Raw genomic sequence first — 27,800 nt, 5'->3', positions numbered from 1 at the left:
ATGGATGGATGGATGGATGGATGGATGGATGGATGGATGGATGGATGGATGGATGGATGGATGGATGGATGGATGGATGGATGGATGGATGGATGGATGGATGGATGGATGGATGGATGGATGGATGGATGGATGGATGGATGGATGGATGGATGGATGGATGGATGGATGGATGGATGGATGGATGGATGGATGGATGGATGGATGGATGGATGGATGGATGGATGGATGGATGGATAGATAGATAGATAGATAGATAGATAGATAGATAGATAGATAGATAGATAGATAGATAGATAGATAGATAGATAGATAGATAGATAGATAGATAGATAGATAGATAGATAGTAGTGATGCACCGAAATGAAAATTTTGGTCTGAAACCGAAACCGAAAGTTTAGGATGCACTTGGCCGTAAAACGAAACTGAAGCCGAAAAAGGCTTCTTTTAAAAACATATACTAATATATATATAGCTTGAATTTAATGGATCTGAAATGAAAATAAAAAAATCACAAACCAATAAAATAATCAAACTTTTTAAGTTAAATTAATTTACATAACAAAACCTAAAAAATATTTTTTTTACAATAAATATAAATAATACTACCAAATAATATTATTCTTTAAGTTTTATGTTCCATCAAATAAAATAGTTTTTTAACAGTTTTGCAAAAAAAGATCCACAATTATCAGAATAACTGCACTGGATGGGTGGGTAGGTAGATAGATAGATAGATAGATAGATAGATAGATAGATAGATAGATAGATAGATAGATAGATAGATAGATAGATAGATAGATAGATAGATAGATAGATAGATAGATAGATAGATAGATAGATGGATGGATGGATGGATGGATGGATGGATGGATGGATGGATGGATGGATGGATGGATGGATGGATGGATGGATGGATGGATGGATGGATGGATGGATGGATGGATGGATGGATGGATGGATGGATGGATGGATGGATGGATGGATGGATGGATGGATGGATGGATGGATGGATGGATGGATGGATGGATGGATGGATGGATGGATGGATAGATAGATAGATAGATAGATAGATAGATAGATAGATAGATAGATAGATAGATAGATAGATAGATAGATAGATAGATAGATAGATAGATAGATAGATAGATAGATAGATAGATAGATAGTAGTGATGCACCGAAATGAAAATTTTGGTCTGAAACCGAAACCGAAAGTTTAGGATGCACTTGGCCGTAAAACGAAACTGAAGCCGAAAAAGGCTTCTTTTAAAAACATATACTAATATATATATAGCTTGAATTTAATGGATCTGAAATGAAAATAAAAAAATCACAAACCAATAAAATAATCAAACTTTTTAAGTTAAATTAATTTACATAACAAAACCTAAAAAATATTTTTTTTACAATAAATATAAATAATACTACCAAATAATATTATTCTTTAAGTTTTATGTTCCATCAAATAAAATAGTTTTTTAACAGTTTTGCAAAAAAAGATCCACAATTATCAGAATAACTGCACTGGATGGGTGGGTAGGTAGATAGATAGATAGATAGATAGATAGATAGATAGATAGATAGATAGATAGATAGATAGATAGATAGATAGATAGATAGATAGATAGATAGATAGATGGATGGATGGATGGATGGATGGATGGATGGATGGATGGATGGATGGATGGATGGATGGATGGATGGATGGATGGATGGATGGATGGATGGATGGATGGATGGATGGATGGATGGATGGATGGATGGATGGATGGATGGATGGATGGATAGATAGATAGATAGATAGATAGATAGATAGATAGATAGATAGATAGATAGATAGATAGATAGATAGATAGATAGATAGATAGATAGATAGATAGATAGATAGATAGATAGCCTAAGACAACATGTGGTATCTTTCAAAATAATTTCTACCATACATTATTATTATTATTATTATTATTATTATGCTCTATCTTAATTTCAGTTTTTATCATTCTCATTTCTCTTAAGTTCTGACACAAGGCCATGTGGTCTGTTATCTGTGGTAAAGTATCCATCAGTGTAAATGTGTTGATTTCATATCAGTTCATATCATATCATAATCATCAAACAGCATCTGTGACTCAATCCACCGTCAAATCCTCCATTCGTGTTCTGGCACTACGAGCCGCATTCGTCTCATTCTCACTGTCAGCACAACACAACTCATTCAGTGTCACACTGTACAACTAGGTTTAAAGGTGCTGAATGTAAGTCACAGATTCTACCCTGACATAAAAAGCCTCAGCATCCATCTTAATATCTCTATGAACGAGAGCACATTAATGCTGCCTTCACGTGCTATTGGAAGTTTCTAGGTAAAAATTGCACATCACATTTTGATACCCATATTCCCGAGATGGGCGCCATATACTTTAAACATGGTGGTGGGGAGAACTGCTGCTGTGGCAGGTGTGATTTTATTAGTTTTTTCCCCAAAACAGCTGGATCGTCTTGACATTAATGTTGTGCATATTTACCATAGACTGTAAAAAAATATGGACGTAGTGTCCGTGGCGTCGCCCATAGGGATCTGAAGAGCCGCTTTGAAGCGTAAAGTCGGGTCGAGCTGGCCGTCGCCATCTTGTCAGCACGTCATCGGATAACAGAAAATGGGCAAAGAGGCGGGACGTGGGCGGAGCTTAAGTGACGCGATAACTAACAGACAGCAGACAAACGGCAATCCACCTGTCACTCAAAGTGGCCACGCCCTTAATTATGCAGAACTTTAAGGCTTTATATAATGTAAATGAATGAGTTATAAAAAAAATCCACCCCCTCACAGTCGTCATGAAGGGCAAAATTAGCCGTATAGACCAAACCCACAATTTGTCCCAGACTGTAAACTTGTGTTCTTCTGCTGTAAAGTTGGGCATTTTAAAGGGTTAGTTCACCCAAAAATGAAAATTCTGTCATTAATTACTTACCCTCATGTCGTTCGACACCCGTCAGACCTCCGTTCATCTTCAGAACAGAAATTAAGATATTTTAGTGTAAATCTGATGCTCTGAAAGGCCTCCATTGGCACAATGCACTTTACACTCTCAAGACCCTTAAAAGGTATTAAAGACGTTGTTACAAAGTCCATCTCACTACAGTGGTTCTACAATAACTTTATAAATCGGCGAGAATAGTTTTTGTGCGCAAAAAACCCTAAATAACGACTTACATAGTGATGACCGATTTCAAAACACGGCCTCATGAAGCTTCGAAGCGTTATGAATCACTGAGCCGAATCATGATTCTGATCGCGTGTCAAACCGCTGAAATTTGGCGATTCAAACTGCTGAATCGACTCACTGATTCATAACGCTTCGAAGCTTCATGATGCCGTGTTTTGAAACCGTCATCACTATGTAAGTCGTTATTTAGGGTTTTTTTGTATCAAGTCAGTACTTCAGTATCAAGAGAAACTGTGGGAGGAGCCGCTTGATATTTACGAGTAATCATTTGAAGCGTATTGTATGTTTGTTACACAGCGAAAATAGCCTGCATTTGACTGAAATTACAGAATTGGCAGATGTTGGAATGTTTATATGGTTGTCAGTAGGGCTGTGCAATATATAAAAATTATCGAAATATCGCAAATGTACATATCTCAATATGCATATCGCAAGGGCACGCAATATCTGAATGATTTTAATAGGCTACTTCAACATTGTGAAAATCAACGCGTATATCAGAGAATAGGCTGGGCACACGACTGTTACTTATGTGACTTGCTTGACGTTAAAAAGATTTATTAAACGCAATAACTTGCGGAAAACAACTCCTTGCAGTCTCGCGCTGTCTGACACACACACCGAAACGTGCGCACAAGCCGTTCTTTTTTTCGTGTCTTGTTACACACTCGAACTGTCAATGCTTTCTTTTCCTAGAAAGAATGTGAAACACATAAATGGCATCATCTCAGTTTTTTAAATATAATATAATTTAAATAGATATTACACACTTAAAGCAATATTGTATCGCATTATTTAACAAGGATATCGCATTTCTCTTCAATATCGCACAGCCCTAGTTGTCAGTGCATGGGACACTACATATGATGTTGGTTTTAATAAGATTATCCCAATAAATAGGCAAGAATAAATCATGGTGTCCTCCATGATTCCTGTTCATTCCGACAACAAAGCAGATGAATGCAACAAGCTCGTAATCACGACTTCTAAAGTGGGAATTGGGCATTTTTAATAGCACATGAAGGCAGAACAAAACACGGATAAATCAATTCGTCAACTTACAGTGTGGCTTTCATTGTTAAGTACACTCGCTCCTGTTGTGTCCTCAAGCTATGATGATGAGGAGGGGGCGGGGCAAACAACATCTCCAATAGTTTGAATTTGGACTGCAGTACCTATGTCAACCACTAGCTTACATACCGCACCTTTAAATGTGTATTGTTATGTTATTTACTAATGTTCACTCTCTCTTTCCCGCCACAGACACTGACCACAAGTCAGGGAACAACTCAGAAACCCAGTCGACTTGTTTTCACTGACGTGGCCGATGCCATTAACGCATGACCACCCTCTGGACAACTGGACACACTGGGATTCAGGAATATTTGCATTGACATTTGCTACAATATAGTGCGCTGTTAAAAGAATCCCAGCAAAATCTGAAATATCGGGTTTAATGCTGCCTTTTCCAATGAATCATTTCTAAGCCAAAGTTACAATCTACATCTTTTGACCGCTTTGATTTGAATGATAAGAGTATAAACCCTGAGTGCACATGTAACAAATACACAATGACGAGAATCTTTTTTACGGTGTGCACTGACGAATACGATTAAATAAGTCCAGCTGTGTGAAGACTTTATTTTGACAGATTTCTGCATAATGCGAAACACTGAATGTGTGCTCATTGTGTTTCTTGTTTATGTGAATGACTGATCAAATGATCTGTGTTTTTAAGAAGGGAATTCGAATGCGACTTTAAACCCCTTGCGCATGTGAGAAATCTTCGTTTGGTGATTGAGAGAAACATGATTTATTATTTATTCACAGCTGAAAGCTTTCTGTGAACTGATGCGTTTACTTAAAGGAACTTCCCCATCAAGAGGATTTCAGCTTTAAAGTTACAACTGTTTCATTTAAATTGTGAGCGTGTGAGACAGAATTATAAAGATCTTCCACGTGATCTGTCACAGAGTCTGAATCTGCACAAATGTTGAACGTGTGTGTGTGTGTGTGTGTGTGTGTAGATGTAATAATCCTCTGTGCACCACAAACCAGCGGTAGATCATTTTAAAGAAGTTTTTAACTTTTATGACAACGAAGGACATAATAAAAAATGATATTTACTCTATGACGTGTGCATGTGTGTTCTTGAAAACTAGGGAAACATGAACACAAGACAATAACTGATGGATCAGCAGTAACTTTATTCATGAACATACAGCATTACTGGCCATTGAAGAATGTAGAAAAGAGGTAAAAAAGTGACCTGAGCCTGTATTTATGAGGCACAAATGTTTAAATTGACATGATATACCATGATGCATTTGACATTGCATCAAAAATTCCTCATGAGCACATTTTTAAGAACCAGAGCACAACTGTATTGTCAATAGGAGATGCTTTAAACATCGCCCCCATATCAGCGCAACAACACAATTAGCAGTAAACAAATCTAATAATACAGTGCCAAAATGATATACTGTTCCAAAGACTGCATTGACAGTTTACAGTCTTGCTCAAAAGTTTACACCCCCCTTGCACAATCTGTGATTTTCTTTCTTTATTTTTTTTTTTTTACAAAATTGAGGGACTCAAACACAACTATTAAAAAAGGTTGAAACATTCACTGATGCTTCAGAAGGAAACATGAAATTGATGTGGTGTGGTCAGAGTGCGGTGACAATGACTCTCTTCATGCAAAGTTTGGTGTCAATATGTCAAGGCATTGCTGAAATACAGCCTCAAGAGTCATTTTGGCATCATACCTCAAATTCGTCATTGCGTTATACGAAAATCATTTAGTCTATCGACACTAAATCCATACCTTTCTGTCGGCACAGTCTGAAGATGATACGATTCGATTTTGGTGAAAATTGGACAAACGGTCTAAGAGGAGTTAGAAAAAGATGTTTTTAAATAAAAACAAAATGGCGGACAGGAAGATCGGCCAAATATGGCAAACTTGGTATCTATGTTCTCTGCATGACCCAAGGAATCTATTAAGACCAGTTTTTATTACAACAGGCAAATGAAATCAAAAGTTTTTTGCATTTTTGGAAATGTTGTTATAACTTTTGACCACAAGGTTGCGCTGCCCTGAACCTTTTTGAGTACCATCAGGGCATGGTGCCGAAGACACATACAGAGTTTCATTACGATACACCAATGCTTTCCTAAAATATAGTATCTTTTGACAAGATTCAAAATGGCGGATATGGGAAAACAGGGTACCGACTCGGCATGATGCACTGAATCTAAAGAGACCAGTTTTGGCCAAAGCGTTCAGAAGTTATAAGCAATAATGTTAATTTTTAATATCTCCTGACCACTAGGTGGCACCGCAGCGAAACACAACAGGTAGCCTCAGGTCATGGTTGGCATAACACACACCAAGTTTGGTCAGAATTGGATAAAGCGCTGTGGAGATATAGCCTCACCTTCATTTTGGCGGGAACTTCGTTAAATTCGTTTTGTGCGTTATTCGAGAACGGCTTGACCAATCAACTTGAATTCCATAACGTTTTGTCGGCGTGGTCTGAAGATGATCTGGACCAATTTTCGTGAAAATCAAAGCAACCGCCTAGGAGGAGTTCGAAAAAGTAGGGTTTTTGGAAAATTAAAAATGGCGGAAATATTTTCATGACGTACAATCGAATCTTCTTGATGCCCTTACGGTTCGAAAGTTATTAGCACAAATGTAAGTCATACTTTGGACAGGTGGTGGCGCTACAGGGATTAAGATAGAGACTCCAAATTTGCTGTGGTGAATGTTTGGACTGTCCTCTGTCTGTGTGCCAAATTTCATAACTTTACCGCACGCGGTTCTATGGGCTGCCATAGACTCGTAATAGGTGCCTTCGCACTTTCGGTTCTTGACCCCTAATAACATGCATTTTGTATGATCACTTATATTGTTAAAATGATTCACATTTTACAGATTCTGCAAGGGGTGTGTAAACTTTTGAGCAAGACTGTATGCATTTCACTGTAACACATTACAAATAACCCGTTGTCTCGAGAGAGGAAGCTCATTGACTGAGGTTTCTGCTGTTGAGGTGCCTTGTTTGGTGTAAACAGAACATTAAAATAAAACAATAAAAAGAAATGATACATTAGAAGATCAATCATTAAAAGCGTGTGAGTCATTTCAAGCTTTGGTAATATAATGTTTCCAGAATCCTGAGAAGTAGATGATTAAACCAAACGTAATATAACCAAAGCGATGGAGTGGTGCTGTTAGAAGAATAAAGCCGCGTTCACACCAAGGACGATAACGATAAAGATATACCGTAGTTCTAAATATAAAAGAATAGCTGAGTCCACACCACAACTATAACGGTATTGTTGGAATCACTTTCAGCTGATGATCTATAAAAACATTGACAGCCAATCAGAATCCCCATGAAATCAAAATAGATGTTTTTTGGTTTTTAGTATGAATATGTTAGCCTTACTGTTATCTAGAAGCAAAACAATGACAACATTAATATTTAGAAGATATAAGCATTCGTTTCTCACTTCCACTAATATGGATCAATGATTTTGATGACATCAGATTTTCTGTCCAATCAAATGCTCTCTAGAATCTGAAGCCCCGTCCCCTACATTATAAAGCTGCGGCTGAAATCAGTCACTTTTTCTACATGGGGAATGACACAGAGTGCACTACATAGGGGATAGGGAACGATTCAGACGGTGCACTATATAGGGGATAGGGGACGATCAGACAGTGCACTATATAGGGGATAGGGGACGATCAGACAGTGTACTATATAGGGGATAGGGAACGATCAGACAGTGTACTATATAGGGGATAGGGAACGATCAGACAGTGCACTATATAGGGGATAGGGAACGATCAGACAGTGCACTATATAGGGGATAGGGAACGATCAGACAGTGCACTATATAGGGGATAGGGAACGATCAGACAGTGCACTATATAGGGGATAGGGACCGATCAGACAGTGCACTATATAGGGGATAGGGAACGATCAGACAGTGTACTATATAGGGGATAGGGAACGATCAGACAGTGTACTATATAGGGCATAGGGAACGATCAGAAAGTGCACTATATAGGGGATAGGGAACGATCAGACAGTGTACTATATAGGGGATAGGGAACGATCAGACAGACAGTGCACTATATAGGGGATAGAGAACGATCAGACAGTGCACTATATAGGGGATAGGGAACGATCAGACAGTGTACTATATAGGGGATAGGGAACGATCAGACAGACAGTGCACTATATAGGGGATAGGGAACGATCAGACAGTGTACTATATAGGGGATAGGGAACGATCAGACAGTGTACTATATAGGGGATAGGGAACGATCAGACAGACAGTGCACTATATAGGGGATAGAGAACGATCAGACAGTGCACTATATAGGGGATAGGGACCGATCAGACAGTGCACTATATAGAGGATAGGGACCGATCAGACAGTGCACTATATAGGGGATAGGGAACGATCAGACAGTGCACTATATAGGGGATAGGGAACGATCAGACAGTGCATTATATAGGGGATAGGGAACGATCAGACAGTGCACTATATAGAAGATAGGGAACGATCAGACAGTGCACTATATAGAGGATAGGGACCGATCAGACAGTGCACTATATAGAGGATAGGGACCGATCAGACAGTGCACTATATAGAAGATAGGGACCGATCAGACAGTGCACTATATAGAGGATAGGGACCGATCAGACAGTGCACTATATAGGGGATAGGGAACGATCAGACAGTGCACTATATAGGGGATAGGGAACGATCAGACAGTGCACTATATAGGGGATAGGGAACGATCAGACAGTGTACTATATAGGGGATAGGGAACGATCAGACAGTGCACTATATAGGGGATAGGGAACGATCAGACAGACAGTGCACTATATAGGGGATAGAGAACGATCAGACAGTGCACTATATAGGGGATAGGGACCGATCAGACAGTGCACTATATAGAGGATAGGGACCGATCAGACAGTGCACTATATAGGGGATAGGGAACGATCAGACAGTGTACTATATAGGGGATAGGGACCGATCAGACAGTGCTCTATATAGGGGATAGGGAACGATCAGACAGTGCACTATATAGGGGATAGGGAACGATCAGACAGTGCACTATATAGGGGATAGGGAACGATCAGACAGTGCACTATATAGGGGATAGAGAACGATAGTGTAAATATGTTTTCCATTGAGATGAATGAAGTCTGGTTTCATGTTAGTGTCAGTGAACGTCACAGCTCCGGTCCAGAGACACAATAGCACAAAGCGGATCATGTGATCGAGTCGATGCAGACCAGAAAACGCATCGGACCCGTTTAAATTCTGCACAGAATGCTGTATTTAAAGTGTTATGGAGGAGATTAGGAAGAGAAACGGTTAGAGTTTAGGAGGAAACTGAGGGTTTACCGAGCTCAACGGCTCTGGCTGAGCTGTTATATAAACGAAACACGATTGGCTATTTCATAAAGGGGAGGGACTGTTCAATATGTCCCGCCCTGTCTTCCTGTTTCAGTGGAAATTACATCAACACACACTAAGGCACTTCAGTGGGACTTTAAAGAGCTTGAGCATTAAAGTGACAGACAACAATGCTCATAAGGTTATAGTTCTCGTTCTTTGGTGTGAACGGGCTTACTACAGTTTCTGGACACCAAATTGTGGTTTAAGAATCCAAACAAATCATGATAAAATGGCAGTGTAAATTGCAGACAGGTGTCCACAATAAAGATTGGTGATGATTTTAGATTTTTGGATCACTTTTGAAGTTAGAAATATTGTAAGGGCGTGTCTGATCTTGTCGAGGGCACCCAGCGTGCCCTCAGTTTTGGGTGCAATTTGAACACTGGCACATTTTTTACAGTGTAGATGGAGAATTTAGCATCAAAGTCATCACTGAGGTAGTTCTAGTCGCTCTCCTGTGACAGTAACGCAGCAGGCGGAGTCTGAGTGGGCGGGGCTTCTGTTGGCTCCACCCCCTGAGCCGCAGGATTAGCGGTCTAGGTGCAGAGGAAAGAGAAGACAAGAGGAAAACGTGTGCGTGACCTGAGAGCATGAGCATGACAGTTGGGACAGGAAACCAAGAAATGTAAGGAGCTGAGCTAGGTTTCCCTTAAACACACTGAGTCATTTAGCTCTGTGCTAACCGGTGAATTGTATGAGTAACAGGGAGTTTCTGAACACATTACCGGGTTTCACTTCTAAAAGACCTGCGACTTTTGACAGTCACCGATCGACAGGTTTATCAGGAATCAGAACATTCTCAAGCTCTACAATTCATTTGGTTCTTTATGGGTTGCAGGGCTGCAAAAAAACGAATAAAAATGACGGATAATGAAAATAATCGGCTCGACTAATCGAGTTTCATTATTAAATCGAGTCTTTGCCACTTTAAATCAGTGAAAAACATTTCTATGAACACTGCTGTATTCTTATAATGTGCGCCTTGTTATTGTAGACGAGCAATTAAATGTACTACAGCTTTTCTAAATACATATTATATATTAAAGATTTATTTTTTTGAAAGCAATGAATACATTTATTCAGGAAAGATGCATTATATTGGTCAAAAGTGACAGCGAAAACGTCACAATATATTTTTATTTCAAATAAATGCTGTTCTTTTGAACTTTCTATTCATCAAAGAATGTATCAACAAAAATATGTTTTCAACATTGATAATAATAAGCTCTCTCTCTCTTTCTCTCTCTCTCTCTCTCTCTCTCTCTCTCTCTCTCTCTCTCTATATATATATATATATATATATAGCGTTTATTATTATCAATGTTGAAAACATATTTTTGTTTACCCATAATATATGTGTATATATATATATATATATATATATATATATATATATATATATATATATATATATATATATATATATATATATATATATATATATATATATATATATATATATATACGTATATATATATATATATATATATATATATATATATATATATATATATATATATATATATATACACATATATTATGGGGGGCCAAACAGGAAATAGTTGTTTTTAAATCATGAATATACATGTAAATTTGAATATATAGATACAAATATAATATTCAGATTTATAACTATATATTCATATTTACATTTAAATATTCAGAGTTATAACTGTATATTCAGATTTACATTTAAATATTCAGAGTTATAACTATATATTCAGATTTACATTTATATATTCAGTTATAACTATATATTTAGGATTTATAAATATATATTGTAACTTATAACTATACTGTATATTCAGATTTACATTTATATATTCAGAGTTTTAACTATATACTTAGGATTTATACAAATATATTCTGACTTATAACTATATATATGCAGATTTACATTTAAATATTCAGATTTACATTTATATATTCAGATTTGTAACTATATATTCAGATTTACATTTATATATTCAGAGTTTTAACTATATATTTAGGATTTATACATATATATTCTGACTTATAACTATATATATGCAGATTTACATTTAAATATTCAGATTTACATGTATATATTCAGATTTGTAACTATATATTCAGATTTACATTTATATATTCAGAGTTTTAACTATATATTTAGGATTTATACATATATATTCTGACTTATAACTATATATATGCAGATTTACATTTAAATATTCAGATTTACATTTATATATTCAGAGTTTTAACTATATATTTAGGATTTATACATATATATTCTGACTTATAACTATATATATGCAGATTTACATTTAAATATTCAGATTTAAATGTATATATTCAGATTTGTAACTATATATTCAGATTTACATTTATATATTCAGAGTTATAACTATATATTTAGGATTTATACATATATATTCTGACTTATAACTATATATACACGCAGATTTACATTTAAATATTCAGAGTTATAACTATATATTCAGATTTATATATTCAGAGTTATAACTATATATTTAGGATTTATACATATATATATTCTGACATAACTATATATATGCAGATTTACATTTATATATTCAGATTTGTAACTATATATGCAGATATACTCACGATTTGCATATAATTATTTCCTGTTTGGCCCCCCATAATACATGTATATATGGTTAATATGTGTGAAATGTTTTTACCTGCTGTTCTTCCTGATGAACGGTCGCCTGAGGCTATAAATGAGAGAGACAAAGAGGGATAAAAAAAGACAGTTCTGTCAACGACAAAAAGGAACAGTGAAACAGGATATTTAACAAGAGAGAATAATGGAATCATGTGCATTAACATTAATATCTAATCAAGTAAATAAGGTAATGTTTGATTTCATATTAAAAAGGGTCATACAATAAAAAAAATATTTCCTTTACTCTTTTGCTGACCAATGGAGACATACTCATATGTTCATATATGTGTATTAATGCACTTTTAGTACATGTAATTTTATTGCTAATTTAACATGCAGCAGAGTTTGAAGGAAAGTGTGTGTGATTCTCACCCATTTTCGTGGTCTACCTCGAGGTCTTCGTTCTCTCTGTGGCTCAACCTGCATCCAAAAGCAGATGAAGGAATGAGAGCGCATGTTATATGTCTGAAAGAGCATCAGTGAGCTTAGGTTTAAAGGGGTCATGACCTGAGAATCTAATTTTCCTTGAGCTTTAGACATACACTATATTGCCAAAAGTATTGGGACACCCCTCCAAATCATTGAATTCAGGTGTTCCAATCACTTCCATGGCCACAGGTGTGTAAATCAAGCACTAGGCATGAAGACAGTCTCTGAGTGACCAATCACGCTTCTCTGTCTGACAATCCCATGGTCGAGTCTGGGTTTGGTGGTTGCCAGGAGAACGGGACTTGCCTGACTGCATTGTGTCAAGTGTAAAGTTTGGTGGAGGTGGGATTATGGGGTGGGGTTGTTTTTCAGGGCTTGGCCCCTTAGTTCCAGTGAAAGGAACTCTTAATGCTTTACCAAGACATTTTGGACAATTTCATGCTCCCAACTTTGTGGGAACAGTTTGGGGATGAGCTCCTGTCCCAGCATGACTGACCAGTGCCCAAAGCGTCGCTCCATAAAGACATGATGAGCGAGTTTGGTGTGGAGGAACTGGACTGGCCTGCACAGAGTCCTGACCTCGACCCGATTGAACACCTTTGGGATGAATTAGAGCGGAGACTGAGAGCCAGGCCTTCTCATCCAACATCAGTGCCTGACCTCACAAATGAGCTTCTAGAAGAATCCCCATAAACACACTCCTAAACCTTTAGGAAAGCCTTCCAAGAAGAGCTGAAGCTATTAGAGCTGCAAACTCCATATTAAACCCTACGGATTAACAATGGGATGTCATTAAAGTTTATGCGCATGTACAGGCAGAAGAGCAACGCCTACTTCATCGTCGCAACTTTGGACCCGCCCACTGGGGTGTTAGTGAGATGATGAGGAGAGAAGAGCGATATATTATAACTGGACTAAAAATAATCTGTTATTTAAACTGTGTTTAGATTATATATGGAAAGCGATCAAAGAACGCTTTACTCCCTTTACAATCGCTGGAGCTGTCAATCAAACAGCGCGAGTTTATCAGTGACTGAGTTCTGGACTCTTGACAAAACTCCCGTTATTATCAACAAATCTCTTATTTACATCGTGTTTGCTCTGTTAGTTATGATGGAAGCATTCGTGAGAGCAGAAATCGAGTTAAAGTGACGAGATCACAGCATTCATGAGCTCAACATGTCTGTGATCAGCAACAATGATCATCACTGCAACCTTTCATGCCACAATCTGAATATATAGATCAATCTATAGATCTAAATATAACGCTATAGATCTGAATATAATGCCATAGATCTGAATATAATGCTATAGATCTGAATATAATGCTATAGATCGGAATATAATGCTATAGATCTGAATATAATGCTATAGATCTGAATATAATGCTATAGATCTGAATATAATGCTATAGATCTGAATATATAACGCTATAGATCGGAATATAATGCTATAGATCTGAATATAATGCTATAGATCTGAATATAATGCTATAGATCTGAATATAATGCTATAGATCTGTATAGAACGCTATAGATCTGAATATAATGCTATAGATCTGAATATAACGCTATAGATCTGAATATATATTGCTATAGATCTGAATATAATGCAATAGATCTGAATATAATGCTATAAATCGGAATATAACGCTATAGATCTGAATATAATGCAATAGATCTGAATATAACGCTAAAAATCTGAATATAACGCTATAGATCTGAATATAACGCTATAGATCTGAATATAATGCTATAGATCTGAATATAACGCTATAGATCTGAATATAACGCTATAGATATGAATATAATGCTATAGATCTGAATATAATGCTATAGATCTGAATATAATGCTATAGATCTGAATATAATGCTATAGATCTGAATATAACGCTATAGATCTGAATATAATGCTATAGATCTGAATATAATGCTATAGATCTGAATATAATGCTATAGATCTGAATATAACGCTATAGATCTGAATATAATGCTATAGATCTGAATATAACGCTATAGATCTGAATATAACGCTATAGATCTGAATATAACGCTATAGATCTGAATATAACGCTATAGATCTGAATATAATGCTATAGATCTGAATATAACGCTATAAATCTGAATATAACGCTATAGATCTGAATATAACGCTATAGATATGAATATAATGCTATAGATCTGAATATAATCCTATAGATCTGAATATAACGCTATAGATCTGAATATAACGCTATAGATATGAATATAATGCAATAGATCTGAATATAATGCAATAGATCTGAATATAACGCTATAGATCTGAATATAACGCTATAGATCTGAATATAACGCTATAGATCTGAATATAACGCTATAGATCTGAAGTTAACGCTATAGATCTGAATATAATGCTATAGATATGAATATAACGCTATAGATCTGAAGTTAACGCTATAGATCTGAATATAACGCTATAGATCTGAATATAATGCTATAGATCTGAATATAACGCTATAGATCTGAATATAACGCTATAGATCTGAAGTTAACGCTATAGATCTGAATATAACGCTATAGATCTGAATATAACGCTATAGATCTGAATATAATGCCATAGATCTGAATATAACGCTATAGATCTGAAAATAACGCTATAGATCTGAATATAACGCTATAAATCTGAATATAACGCTATAGATCTGAATATAACGCTATAGATCTGAATATAACGCTATAGATCTGAAGTTAACGCTATAGATCTGAATATAACGCTATAGATCTGAATATAACGCTATAGATCTGAATATAACGCTATAGATCTGAATATAACACTATAGATCTGAATATAATGCCATAGATCTGAATATAACGCTATAGATCTGAAGTTAACGCTATAGATCTGAATATAATGCCATAGATCTGAATATAACGCTATAGATCTGAAAATAACGCTATAGATCTGAATATAACGCTATAGATCTGAATATAACGCTATAGATCTGAAGTTAACACTATAGATCTGAATATAACACTATAGATCTGAATATAACGCTATAGATCTGAATATAACGCTATAGATCTGAATATAACGCTATAGATCTGAATATAACGCTATAGATCTGAATATAACGCTATAAATCTGAATATAATGCAATAGATCTGAATATAACGCTATAGATCTGAATATAACGCTATAGATCTGAATATAACGCTATAGATCTGAATATAATGCTATAGATCTGAATATAATGCAATAGATCTAAATATACCGCTATAGATCTGAATATAACGCTATAGATCTGAATATAACGCTATAGATCTGAATATAATGCTATAATCAACACTTTTACATGTGGAGAGTTCCACATATAACACTAGCTATTTCATATGCAAAGATGTCAGCCAATCACAGCAGTGGGCGTTTACACTAAATTCAGACACGCCCCTTCAAACAGATAATTCAAATCAGGGCAGGATGCCTTTTATTTCTAAATCATACTAACATTATAAGTGCACCCCAGGAAACATAAAACAATAAAACAATGCAGTTCATGACCCCTTTAAGTGCAGTCCAGCAAGTTCTCTTACTTTGGCTGTGACCCGCTGGTCTTTATTTTTACTGCCTCTCGGTCTTCCTCTCGGCCTCCTGGGAGCTGAGGGTTCAACAGGCTCCTGAGGGAAGCAATTCACTTGGATTTACTCAATTTATTTATATGTGTGTATGTGTGTATCCATCCATCCTTGCATCTCTCTGACCTGTGGTTGTTTGCGAGGTCGTCCCCTGCTGCGTTTAGGAGCCGGGGCCTCTTCCTCTGGGGCCACTGCCTCCATCTGACCTGCTCCGCTCTCCTCCATGTCCATCCTGACCCCAGAACACCTCACACACGCATGGACACACACAATCTGAACGAGGCTTGAGTGGACACAGGAATAAACGGAGAGAGATGCATTACATTAGAGCAAAAAACAACAATATGTACAGCTGGACTGTACAAAATACACTCTAAAAATGGTACCAAAAATGGTTCTTGACTCGTATTCATAGTGGAACCTTTTTTAGTGCTATATAGCACCAATTTTGGTGCTTCAGTGGTTCTTCGGCGGTTCTTCAGCGGTTCTTCGACTAAGGTGCTATATAGCACCGCTACCATATACAGAACATGTTAGGATAAGGTGCTATATAGCACCAAAAGTGGTTCCTTTATGATTACGACTAATACATTTTTTTGGTGCCATATAGAAATTTTTTTTTTTAGAGTGTAAGGTCTTTCTTTGGCATATAATGCACATTACCCAACTTATATAATAACTATAATACATTTGCATATTTTTGCACCTTAAATGTAAACAGGCCAACTACTTATTAAACAAACAAATAGTTAAGCTAAATAAGAGTTTAAATTGCATTTTAACGCTTTGTCCTCATCAGATGTGACGTGTAGCCACGTATGGTGTCCCATACTCAGAATCTCTCTCTCTCTCTCACACACACACACACACACACACACACACACACACACACACACACACACACACACACACACACACACACACACACACACACACACACACACACACACACACACACACACACACACACACACACACACACACACACACACACACACACACACACACACACACACACACACACACACAGCATGAGTATTGAACACACACATGCCATTATTTTAATACGATCACTTTATATGTGCAGTCAATGCTGCTCGTCATCTTCTCATTCCTAATATTAACAGTAACAACTGTGAGGTGTGAGATTTTGATATCCCACAGAAAAGAAGTCTCTCTCTCTATATATAAAATGAAGTAACATAAGAGTAATTTCAGGTGTTTTTGTAGTATCTCAGTATTCACTATAGCTAATATCATAATTTCCACTCTTCAACCAACAGCTGCCCGCTCATATCATAAGTCATTTAAAGGCAGTGAATGTATGTATATACACACGAACTTCATCAATGACAGCTTATTTAACCCCTGCTGGCAGAGAAGGATCTTCTAGGAGCCTGTTCAATGGCATCTATTCACATGAAACATAACTTTCCATGTTCCTCTCTTGCATATATAACTAACCGTTCCACGCCATAAACCGTCCCAGCGACTCCTAATAAGAAATAAGCTTTCCCAAAACAGCCCCATGTGCTATAGGATAAGCATGTTCATACGCAACGGTGTTTAAAAATCAATGGTAATTCTCATAGTTCAAAACATGTTTTTTCCATGCATAGTTTGTGGTAATAATGAGGTACTTTTTTTGCATCAGGGAGAATGCAGCAACAAAAAAGTACCCAAACGTACCATAGTAGTGCCATATGTTTTTTGGGAAACACCTATGGCTTTATCATGTGTTTTTGAACATGTATCAACGCAAATCAAAAGTAAAATAAACTCTGGAGGTCTGGAATGGTACGCTAGCAATTCAGTGTATTTAAAATATTTTTCCATATGGTGGGCAATTACGACAGCCCACATTTTTCACATACTTTCAGACCTACAGAAAACCGTAGGTCGTGAACTACAGCGCATAATGTGCACGCTTTGCGGCGTCCTGAGGAATCAAACACAGCCTTAGCAACATTTAAAGAGGGAGAAACTAAATATTATCACAGAGAAACACAACAACAGAGGGGAATTATTATTTTTTTTAGATAGTACGGTAACACACAGTCCTGTTCCCCATGTACATGTACTTATTATAATAATTGCAATAACTGGGTAATAACTAGGTACTAAACTTACCCCTAAACCGAACCTGAACCCATGTAGTTGCCTTATATTAGTAAGTACACATACTGTAAAATATGGTTATACTTTACAGTTTTTACAGTGTGATTATATTTAAGTACTGAGTAATATTAATTAACATGTCCTTCCTATAGAATTAGGGTAAGTTGCATGTAATTATGCATAATTTACTATTATTACTATGGTAAATATATGTAACATGTATCAAGGACACCCGTAAAATAAACAAGTGTTACCAAGTGCAACCGATAGTCCTAAGGCAATGACATTTTTGGGCATATACCATGGTAATTATTTGAAGATGCGAATACCATGGTATATTTTGGTGTATAATAGCATACATCTTTTACAAAGCATGGCTATAGTGATGGTATCAGGCATACATTGATAGTACTGAAACTTTATGTGCATTTATATGGTACTTTGAAGGATAACATGGAATTATAGTGTAATTATTTTAATTTACAAAAGGTATAATAGTACTACTAGCAAGGCTATATTAAAAACTCAGTGTTTCATTGACATGAAATCTGAGATATTCAGATATCATTAGATAACAACACAACTTAAGCACAAACACAACTGATTTGTAATTAAAAAAAATGCCATTTAGGGTAGAGCTTTACCTTGTTTACTTTGTCCTCAGCACTTTGCGTTCACCTGGAGTAGCGGCTTCGCGTGTGATGATGAGACCGCGAGTATGTACTATGTACATCAACATAACATGATTGACATCATTTCTCGCCACGCCCCCTTTGTGCCAGGACAGGACCTCACACGTCAATCATCCTCTCAGAAGTGAAACTGTAGTGCCACGCCTCTTGTTCTCTCCGCAGTTCTTCTTTCGTGTCGAGCGCGACGCTGCAAACGCTTTGTTTTGTCGACTGGATGCTGATCGTTGCGTCGCGTCGCGTTTTCTTGCCGCACGGCTTGTTTAACTTGGTGGCGTCGCGTCACAAGCACAAATAACGCCTATGAACAACCATTTAAAAAGAACATTAGCCTATATGATTTGCTACAGTGATGACACGACCTTAAATATTAATAAAACAACGTCAAGGAATGAGTAATCAGGGTTTTTTTTCTTCTTCTCCTAAAGAAGTATTTCAAGAAAACCAAAATTAGTCATTGACAGATTAGAAAGCTCTGACAAAAGTACCACAAAAGTACCATAGTATTACTATGAAGTATGTTTAGTGATACCATGGTGTTTTGATATATCATCATGGCAGTAAAATCATTGAAGAACCAGGATATAAAATAATATCATAATTATGTATTGATGAAAATATGTAAGTCCCCCTGCCTGCAGTCAATAATTGTATCCATTAAATATTGGTTTAAAGACCTCCTGTGGTGAAAATCAAGTTTTTAATGTTGTTTATGTGTCTATGTGGTGTTTTTAATATGCTTTAAGACAAACCATGTGCAAATGCATAAGTCAATGCCATTGCTGAGTATTTGCTCCTTAAAGCTGCAGTGAAAAAACGCGGGTTCACTGACATCACAAACTACCTTGTAACCAATCACGTCAGCGTGTGGCCGGGGCTTTAGCATATAATTAACTATGACTGCTGTGGGCGGGGCTTTAGCATATCATTAACTATGACTGCTGTGGGCGGGGCTTTAGCATATAATTAACTATGACTGCTGTGGCCGGGGCTTTAGCATATCATTAACTATGACTGCTGTGGGCGGGGCTTTAGCATATCATTAACTATGACTGCTGTGGGCGGGGCTTTAGCATATCATTAACTATGACTGCTGTGGGCGGGGCTTTAGCATATAATTAACTATGACTGCTGTGGGCGGGGCTTTAGCATATCATTAACTATGACTGCTGTGGGCGGGGCTTTAGCATATCATTAACTATGACTGCTGTGGGCGGGGCTTTAGCATATCATTAACTATGACTGATGTGGGCGGGGCTTTAGCATATCATTACGTGTGACTGATGTGGGCGGGGCTTTAGCATATCATTAACTATTACCGCTGTGGGCGGGGCTTTAGCATATCATTAACTATTACCGCTGTGGGCGGGGTTTTAGCATATCATTAACTATGACTGATCTGGGCGGGGCTTTAGCATATAATTATCTATGACCGCTGTGGGCGGGGTTTTAGCATATCATTAACTATGACTGATCTGGGCGGGGCTTTAGCATATCATTATCTATGAGCGCTGTGGGCGGGGCTTTAGCATATCATTAACTATTCTCTGAAATAAGGTACATTTAGCAATATAATGGGTGAATTATGTATATGATGTAGCCTATATTACGATGTTATGATGAACTATATGCCTTTTCCACTGACGTTCTATGATGTTCAAAGCATTTCTAATGATGCTGATTGTTAGAAGGCAGACGGGAACATGCTAACATTAGCAACACATTATTATCTTGTTTGATAACGTAGTCAAGCTAAAGGCTAATCATATTAACTAGTGCTATGTGTCCGACGTTGTAGAGCCTGTGTGAGTGTGGAGGCGGGGCTCATTTGCATATTCACGGATTGGCGAGACAAGGCTGTAGAGTTACATTCAAGCTATTTTAATGCATGAATACAAATGTTTCACTTTGTCATTTGGTGATCAAAGATGAGTCATTATTGAGGGGGACTTTAATTCAGCCAAAACTTGAACTACATTACCCATGATGACTTTCGCTAAGGACTACAAACCCTGTAGTTATCGATCTTAAAGTGATAACCCTTATTTCCCTCTCCCATAACACATCAGAAGTGTTGGGTCCATATATATACATAATAAAGGCTAGAGGTCTTACGGCGGAGTCTCTAACGCCATCACCGGCGGCCATCTTGTCACAGGCAAGCTTTCTGCCGGGCTCCTGATGTAAGGCGAGTGATCTGAACACAAATACTCTTATCTCGCTGAAATCTTGACAGATTTACAAATGGTTTGGTTTTTTACAAACGTTATTAACGTGGCTATAACTCTGGATGCTTGAACAAATTATGAATAATTATTCATAAGTATGCAGTGTCATACACTCTAAAAAAAAAGGCTCGTAATCATAGGGGAACCTTTTTTAGTGCTATATAGCACCAATTTTGGTGCTTCAGTGGTTCTTCAGCGGTTCTTCAGAGGTGCTATATAGCACCTTAGTCAAAGAACCGGTGAAGAACCTCTGAAGAACCTCTGAAGAACCGCTGAAGAACCACTGAAGCACCAAAATTGGTGCTATATAGCACTAAAAAAGGTTCCCCTATGATTACGAGCCAAGAACCATTTTTGGTGTAATATAGAACCTTTTCTGACGTTTATAACAAACCAAACAGTTTGAAAATCGGTAAAAAATTGAGCAAGTTATGGCTATTTAAAAAGTACACGCACCATTAAAACACAATGTTACGAGTGAGCGAGTTGACTGTGACAAGATGGCCGCCAGGTGCGGACTTTATTATGCATATATACACTCTAAAAAAAAAAAAGGTTCTATATTGCACCAAAAATGGTTCTTGGCTCGTAATCATAGGGGAACCTTTTTTAGTGCTATATAGCACCAATTTTGGTGCTTCAGTGGTTCTTCAGCGGTTCTTCAGAGGTTCTTCAGCGGTTCTTCAGAGGTTCTTCACCGGTTCTTTGACTAAGGTGCTATATAGCACCTCTGAAGAACCGCTGAAGAACCACTGAAGCACCAAAATTGGTGCTATATAGCACTAAAAAAGGTTCCCCTATGATTACGAGCCTTTTTTTTTAGAGTGTAGTTGGGTCAACATGTTTCCTTCCTGAAAGAATCAACCAACGTTTCTGAATGAATTGATTTGAATGAATGATTCAATGGCTCACTCATTAAGACAGTGATGTGGCGGGTTGTAGACAAGTGTTTTATATTTATTCATTATTGTTTATGTCAGTGCAGGCTCGTTTATTGCCTGCAAAAATACCACAAGCCAGTGATTCTAGTTTATAAAGTTATAAAAATGTATATTTTTCTTACAAAAACGCATTCAGAACGCCTTTATTAACCCTCTGGAATTGCGTTGATTACTTTTAGGATGGATAGATGCACGTTTTTTGGCCTTTGGGCAAAATTATTCCCTCCCATTGGAAGAGCCGGGATATTTTTTAATATAACTCTGATTGTGTTTGGCTGAAAGAAGAAAGTCATAACTACATAGGACGACTTGAGGAAGAGTAAATCATGGGCTAATTTTCATTTTTGGGTGAACTATCCCTTTAAAAGGATTATATGTATACAGTAACAACTGCAGTAAAGTGGGATTAATAATCACTGATCGTGATTCTGTGAGACGACATTAGATGAATGTTGGAGGGTAAACACTGAATTTTGAATACTTTATTAATATTACAAAGTTCTGTATAGTTCAGATTGGTCATGTCATTTTCAATATAAATTTATGTGCACATATGTTCCACAAATGCAAGCATACATCTTATGCCAATTAAACCCACAAATCCAGAACGATACAAAAATGCTTGCATAATCTTATAAAAACACATTTTTAAGTATATTACATTCAATCTACTGAACATATTTATATTTGAGTAGATCAGGCAGTGTGAAACGTTGTGTGTTGTGTTATGAGCTAGGTCATCTCCATGACCTTCTTAATCCAATCCACATAAACAGACACGCGGATGAAGATGTTGGGTTGTCCCGGATGTCCGCAGCGGCGCATTGGTATAATGACTCCCTCTAGGACCCAACAGTCGCTGTTCTGACAGGCCAGCGGGCCACCGTAGTCTCTCTGAAAGAGTGAAAGGGATGAACGTTACAGTGCACCTGCACACAGACAGCACATCTTACTCATTTCACAATCCCCACTTACATCTATTGCAAAAGCAAAACTTATAACCCATGCAGCCGCATACAAAGGAAATGTTTGAAGCAATAAATGCTTCACTTATGAACACGTAAAAATTTTGCAAGATTTTTGCAAGCTAAGCGGCATCTAGATCCAGATTTTACACCAACCAAAATTGCTTATCATACAAAAATTATATATTTTTCATCTAATTTTGCTCTAGAATAAATTATATACGCTCTAAAAAAAACAGGGCACAATGTACTGTATGAATTATATTTATTTTGTACAGGTGTTTTTCATGTATGTCAGCGTCCGTAAGATTACAGGATAATGAGCTGCCAGCTGCACTTTTTCTGTTATTTTCCGGATTTATTTTTCACAGTGTAGTATTAAGTATGATTAAGCCTTTGATTGATTATATATGGGATGCATTTTTCCTTTAAAAAAAAGGTTATTGATTACTAAAGGCCTTTGCACACGAGACGCTTATCACCAGCGTTTTTTTCGTGACGTTTTTCAGCACGTCTTTGGCTGCGTCCGAAACCTGGAAAATGCTGCCTTCGGAGGACACATTTCAAGGTAGGAAGGCACCAAAGCACGTCCGAATTTAATGTTAGCTTCACTTCCTGTCTCCTGAGATCCCTTCATCTGATCGATTTTTGAACACTGCAAAAAATGCTTCTCTTACTTAGTATTTTTGTCTTGTTTTCAGTCCAAATATCTAAAAAATCTTACATTAAGAAGCATTTACTAGACAAGCAAAAGTTTTCTGTCTTGTTTTGGGGGAATATAACTCAAAATTAAGGGAGTTTTTGCTTAAAATAAGCGAAATAATCTGCCAATGGGGTAAGCAAAATAATCTTAATTCAAACAGAAAACAAGATTATTTTGCTTACCTTATTGGCAGATTATTAAGCTTATTTTAAGCAAAAACTCCCTTAATTTTGAGTTATTTTCCCCCAAAACAAGACAAAAACTTTTGCTTGTCTAGTAAATGCCTCTAAATGTAAGATTTTTTAGATATTTGGACTGAAAACAAGACAAAAATATTAAGTAAGAAAAGCATTTTTTGCAGTGAAGGCAGCATATTTGTATCCTTCGCTGCTTTTGATATCCCACAATCCTGTGCTTTCCATTCTGTGACAGTTGAGCTGGGAAAAAAGATGGCGTCCGAAAGTTACGTTTGCTGGTCAGTTTGTGTGTAAATGTAAGTTTTTTACCAACATTTTCTACTTCTGATGTCATTTCCAGTGAGAAATTACTAATTTAGTAGTTAAATGTGTGTTTAGTTTTCACTAAAGCTCGCTCTATTTTGCTGTAGATCATTAAACGGTTACAGAAGTCTGTCCGAAATCAGTTTTCGTGTCACTGTTTATTTCTTTTATGCTTTTTTATGCATTTCTCAGTGTCATATTATATCAAAGAAATATTCAAGTAAAGTAATCTGTGTCAATGCATATTGAAACAATCGAATAAAGTTATTTGCGCGAGTGCATTTTGCTTATAATTGCCTTTCATTCACTTGAGTTAATGGTGTTGTTTTCACAGTTAATTCCTTTATCGACTGAAATTTGCACAACTACAGCACACATTTTTATGTCTAAAGTACTAGCAATAGAACGAGTAAACTATAGTCTTATCAACTCCTTGTTTAATGTCCTTATAAACTCGTTGATTTAAAATATAATCTGCATGCACAATAAACTACAGTAAAATGTATTTAACTCTCTCAACAGAAAGGTTTTTGCAGGTTTTAATAAAATGTATTTAATAACAGAAGTTATAATAAAAATATTTCCAGTATGTGCCTCAGACTTGCATCCCCAACTCAATCATCCTCAGTAATCCTCTGCAAACTTCGACAGATGTTTGAACCGGCTCATTTGGTTCTTTTTTAGTCGGACGTGCTATTTCGGCTTTTGTGTCTTGCGTCATCAAACCTTTCGATTCAGTCTGATTAGTGAACTGGCTCGACCGGTAACTCGCTGAGAACCGGCTCAAAAGAACGATTCGTTCATTCGTTTACGTGCTTGTCAAAACCATTCACACACTTTTTGCTAACTGGCAAGCAGCATTAGCTGCTCATCTTCTTCTTTGTCTTCTTACTTCCTCTTCGTCATATTAATGTGTGCTCGGCAAAACCGTTTTGTGCTTGAGCGCCTCCAAGTGGTGTTTTACTGTCACTTCAGCAGCTCCAGGCATGTGAACTAAAGCACTGATCTCATTGGTCGGACAGTTTTTAACACGCTGCGTCAAAACAAAAACAAACCCAAGGCGTTTTTAAAAAAATGATGCTTTTATGCCTAGCGTTTTGCGAGTGTACACACTCACATTGGCGCCCTTTGTTTAGTCACGAGGCGTTAAATGTCGGCGATAAACACGTGCGAAAATCGTCCCGGTGTGAACAGGCCTTAAATTATGTGCACAGTTGCACCTTACTTTTTTTGCATCATAGTAATACCATCTTACTATTTGCATTTAGCACTGCTTTTTCATGTCAGAACAGACACACTTTACACATCAATCATAACTCACATCAAGTCGTATTTGTTTTCAAATTATATAGCAATGCTTTCATGCAATGATTCTTAAAGTCACCATGAATTTAGAATGGACCATTCTTGTTCTTTATGGAATATTTAGTTTTATTCACATGCCCTCGTAATCTTTAATCAGAATAACTTCCCCTCCCTCTGGCAGCATTTCATCTCTTCTCTGATCATGAGGGCGGGGCAACCTGTCACTCACGTGAGATCCACCAATAGCAAACCACAACCATCAAGCCCCGCCCTACATTTGTTCTTGTTCCAGAAGCAGTTTCACTCTGACATTTGTCACAATAGGGAAGAAAGAAAGCGGCAACCCCAGTTTCTCTTGAAGCCAATACGGAAGTGAGTTAAACTGCAGTTCATGGACTGGCCACTAGAGACAGACTCCAGAAGGAGCAGAATCTCATTGAGCTCATGTTAAAATGCCCAACTTTACAGCAGAAGAACACATGTTTACAGTCTGGGACAAACTGTGCTTTTGGTCTATACGGCTAATTTTGCCCTTCATGACGACTGTGAGGGGGTGGATTTGTTTTATAACTCATTTATAACTAAGGGCGTGGCCACTTTGAGTTGGTGGCGTTTGTCTGCTGTCTGTTAGTCATCACTGACTTTGCTGACTTTAACTTATATGGGGTAAAAGTATAAAAGCACAGCACAAAAAAACAGGTGAGCGCGTCAGTACCTCACAGGCGCCCACTCCAGCCTGGAAGGACTTGGTGCACATCTCGTTCTCACGGACACGACCTTTGAAATATATGTTACATTCTTTATTGCTCATTACAGGCATCTGAGCCACATTCAGTACAGTTTCATCCCCCTTTCCTGAGAGAGAGAGAGAGAGGGAGAGAGAGAGGGAGAGAGAGAGGGAGAGAGAAGAAGAAGAGAGGATCAATGGTGGGAAGAAAATGTTCCATTAGGTAGATCATTTACAGAAATTGATAATGTGCAATGTGTATGCCATAGTAAAGAGATGTGTTTTAGTCTAGGTTTAAACTGACAGAGTGTGTCTGCTTCCCGTACAATGTTAGGAAGACTGTTCCAGATTTTAGGAGCTAAATAGGAAAAGGATCGACCGCCTGCAGTTGATTTGGATATTCTCGGTATTATCAACTGGCTAGTTTAGAGAGCGCAGTAGACGTGATGGAGTATAATGTGTTAAGAGCTCGCTCAAGTATTGGAGATAAACCATTTAGTGCTTTGTAAGTAATAAGCAAGATTTTAAAATGTATGCAATGTTTAATATAGGCAGCCAGTGCAGTGTTGACAGAACCGGGCTAATATGGTCATACTTCCTGGTTCTAGTAAGAGTTTCTGCGTTTTGGACCAGCTGGAGTTTGTTTATTAAGCGAGCAGGGCAACCACCCAGTAGAGCATTACAATAATCTAGCCTTGAGCTCATGAACGCATGAACTAACTGTTCAGCATTTTGCATTGAGAGCATGTGCCGTAATTTTGATATATTTTTAAGATGGAAGAATGTGGTTTTACAGATGCTAGAAACGTGGCTTTCAAATGAGAGATTGGTATCAAAAAGCACACCCAGGTTCCTTACTGACGACGAGAACTTGACAGAGCAGCCATCAAGTGTTAGACTTTATTCGAGGTTATTACGTGCAGAGGTTTTTGGTCCAATATTAAAATCTCGTTTTTTCAGAATTACACTCTAAAACATGCTGGGTTAAAAACAACCCAAGTTGGGTTGAAAATGGACCCATTCATTGGGATGTTTTAACCCAGCAATTGGGTTGTTTTAACCAACTGAATGGGTTGTTTTAACCCTGTGAATGTGTCGTTTTAACCCAGCGGTTGGGTTAAATGTTTGCTAAAACAAGTGACTGCGGTTGCGCCCACTGAGTGGCAAAAAGACTGCGAGGCAGCATTGGTTTACAGCGTGAATGCTGCTA

General features: G+C 37.2%; 3 protein-coding genes across 5 annotated transcripts in view; 1 reads left to right on the top strand and 2 right to left on the bottom strand.

The window, feature by feature from the left end:
• cUnh3orf18 (chromosome Un C3orf18 homolog) overlaps positions 1-5,357 on the top strand; it is a 31,406-nt gene extending 26,049 nt beyond the window's left edge. The window contains exons 5-6 of one of the 2 annotated variants that reach the window (XM_079841640.1): positions 2,016-2,049; positions 4,490-5,356. In XM_079841640.1, coding sequence (XP_079697766.1) covers positions 2,016-2,021 — 6 coding nt within the window. In that variant the 3' untranslated portion in view covers positions 2,022-2,049; positions 4,490-5,356. Of the gene's footprint in view, positions 1-2,015; positions 2,050-4,489 lie in introns of both variants that reach the window. The other variant, XM_079841639.1, reaches the window with a different exon arrangement.
• A 57-nt stretch (positions 5,358-5,414) lies between these two features.
• Positions 5,415-19,235, bottom strand: LOC307141572 (uncharacterized protein). The gene is made up of 6 exons (XM_079841900.1): positions 19,177-19,235; positions 16,541-16,697; positions 16,373-16,456; positions 12,747-12,794; positions 12,391-12,423; positions 5,415-10,257 (listed from the first exon to the last, which is right to left on the bottom strand). Exons 2-6 carry the CDS (start codon positions 16,643-16,645, stop codon positions 10,165-10,167), a joined length of 363 nt encoding a protein of 120 aa, XP_079698026.1. The 5' UTR covers positions 16,646-16,697; positions 19,177-19,235; the 3' UTR covers positions 5,415-10,164.
• A 2,942-nt stretch (positions 19,236-22,177) lies between these two features.
• mst1 (macrophage stimulating 1) overlaps positions 22,178-27,800 on the bottom strand; it is a 48,102-nt gene continuing 42,479 nt past the window's right edge. The window contains exons 19-20 of one of the 2 annotated variants that reach the window (XM_079840868.1): positions 26,579-26,718; positions 22,178-23,284 (exon numbers count right to left, since the gene is read on the bottom strand). In XM_079840868.1, the coding sequence (XP_079696994.1) occupies positions 23,123-23,284; positions 26,579-26,718 (302 nt within the window). In that variant the 3' untranslated portion in view covers positions 22,178-23,122. The remainder of the gene's footprint in view (positions 23,285-26,578; positions 26,719-27,800) is intronic. The other variant, XM_079840869.1, reaches the window with a different exon arrangement.

Source organism: Gobio gobio (genome assembly GCF_949357685.1).
Source record: "Gobio gobio genome assembly, chromosome: 17".
Classification (NCBI taxonomy): Eukaryota; Metazoa; Chordata; class Actinopteri; order Cypriniformes; family Gobionidae; genus Gobio; species Gobio gobio.
This window is presented reverse-complemented; position numbering and strand designations above follow the sequence as displayed.

What these genes read in the sequence shown, in the direction of transcription:
- LOC307141572 (XM_079841900.1), bottom strand. Translation starts at nt 16,645, where the DNA reads ATGGACATGGAGGAGAGCGGAGCAGGTCAGATGGAGGCAGTGGCCCCA. An exon ending in GACCTCGCAAACAACCACAG is followed by an intron (nt 16,457 to 16,540) that starts GTCAGAGAGATG and finishes TGCTTCCCTCAG; the next exon opens with GAGCCTGTTGAACCCTCAGC. An exon ending in TTCATCAGGAAGAACAGCAG is followed by an intron (nt 10,258 to 12,390) that starts GTAAAAACATTT and finishes CTCTGCACCTAG; the next exon opens with ACCGCTAATCCTGCGGCTCA.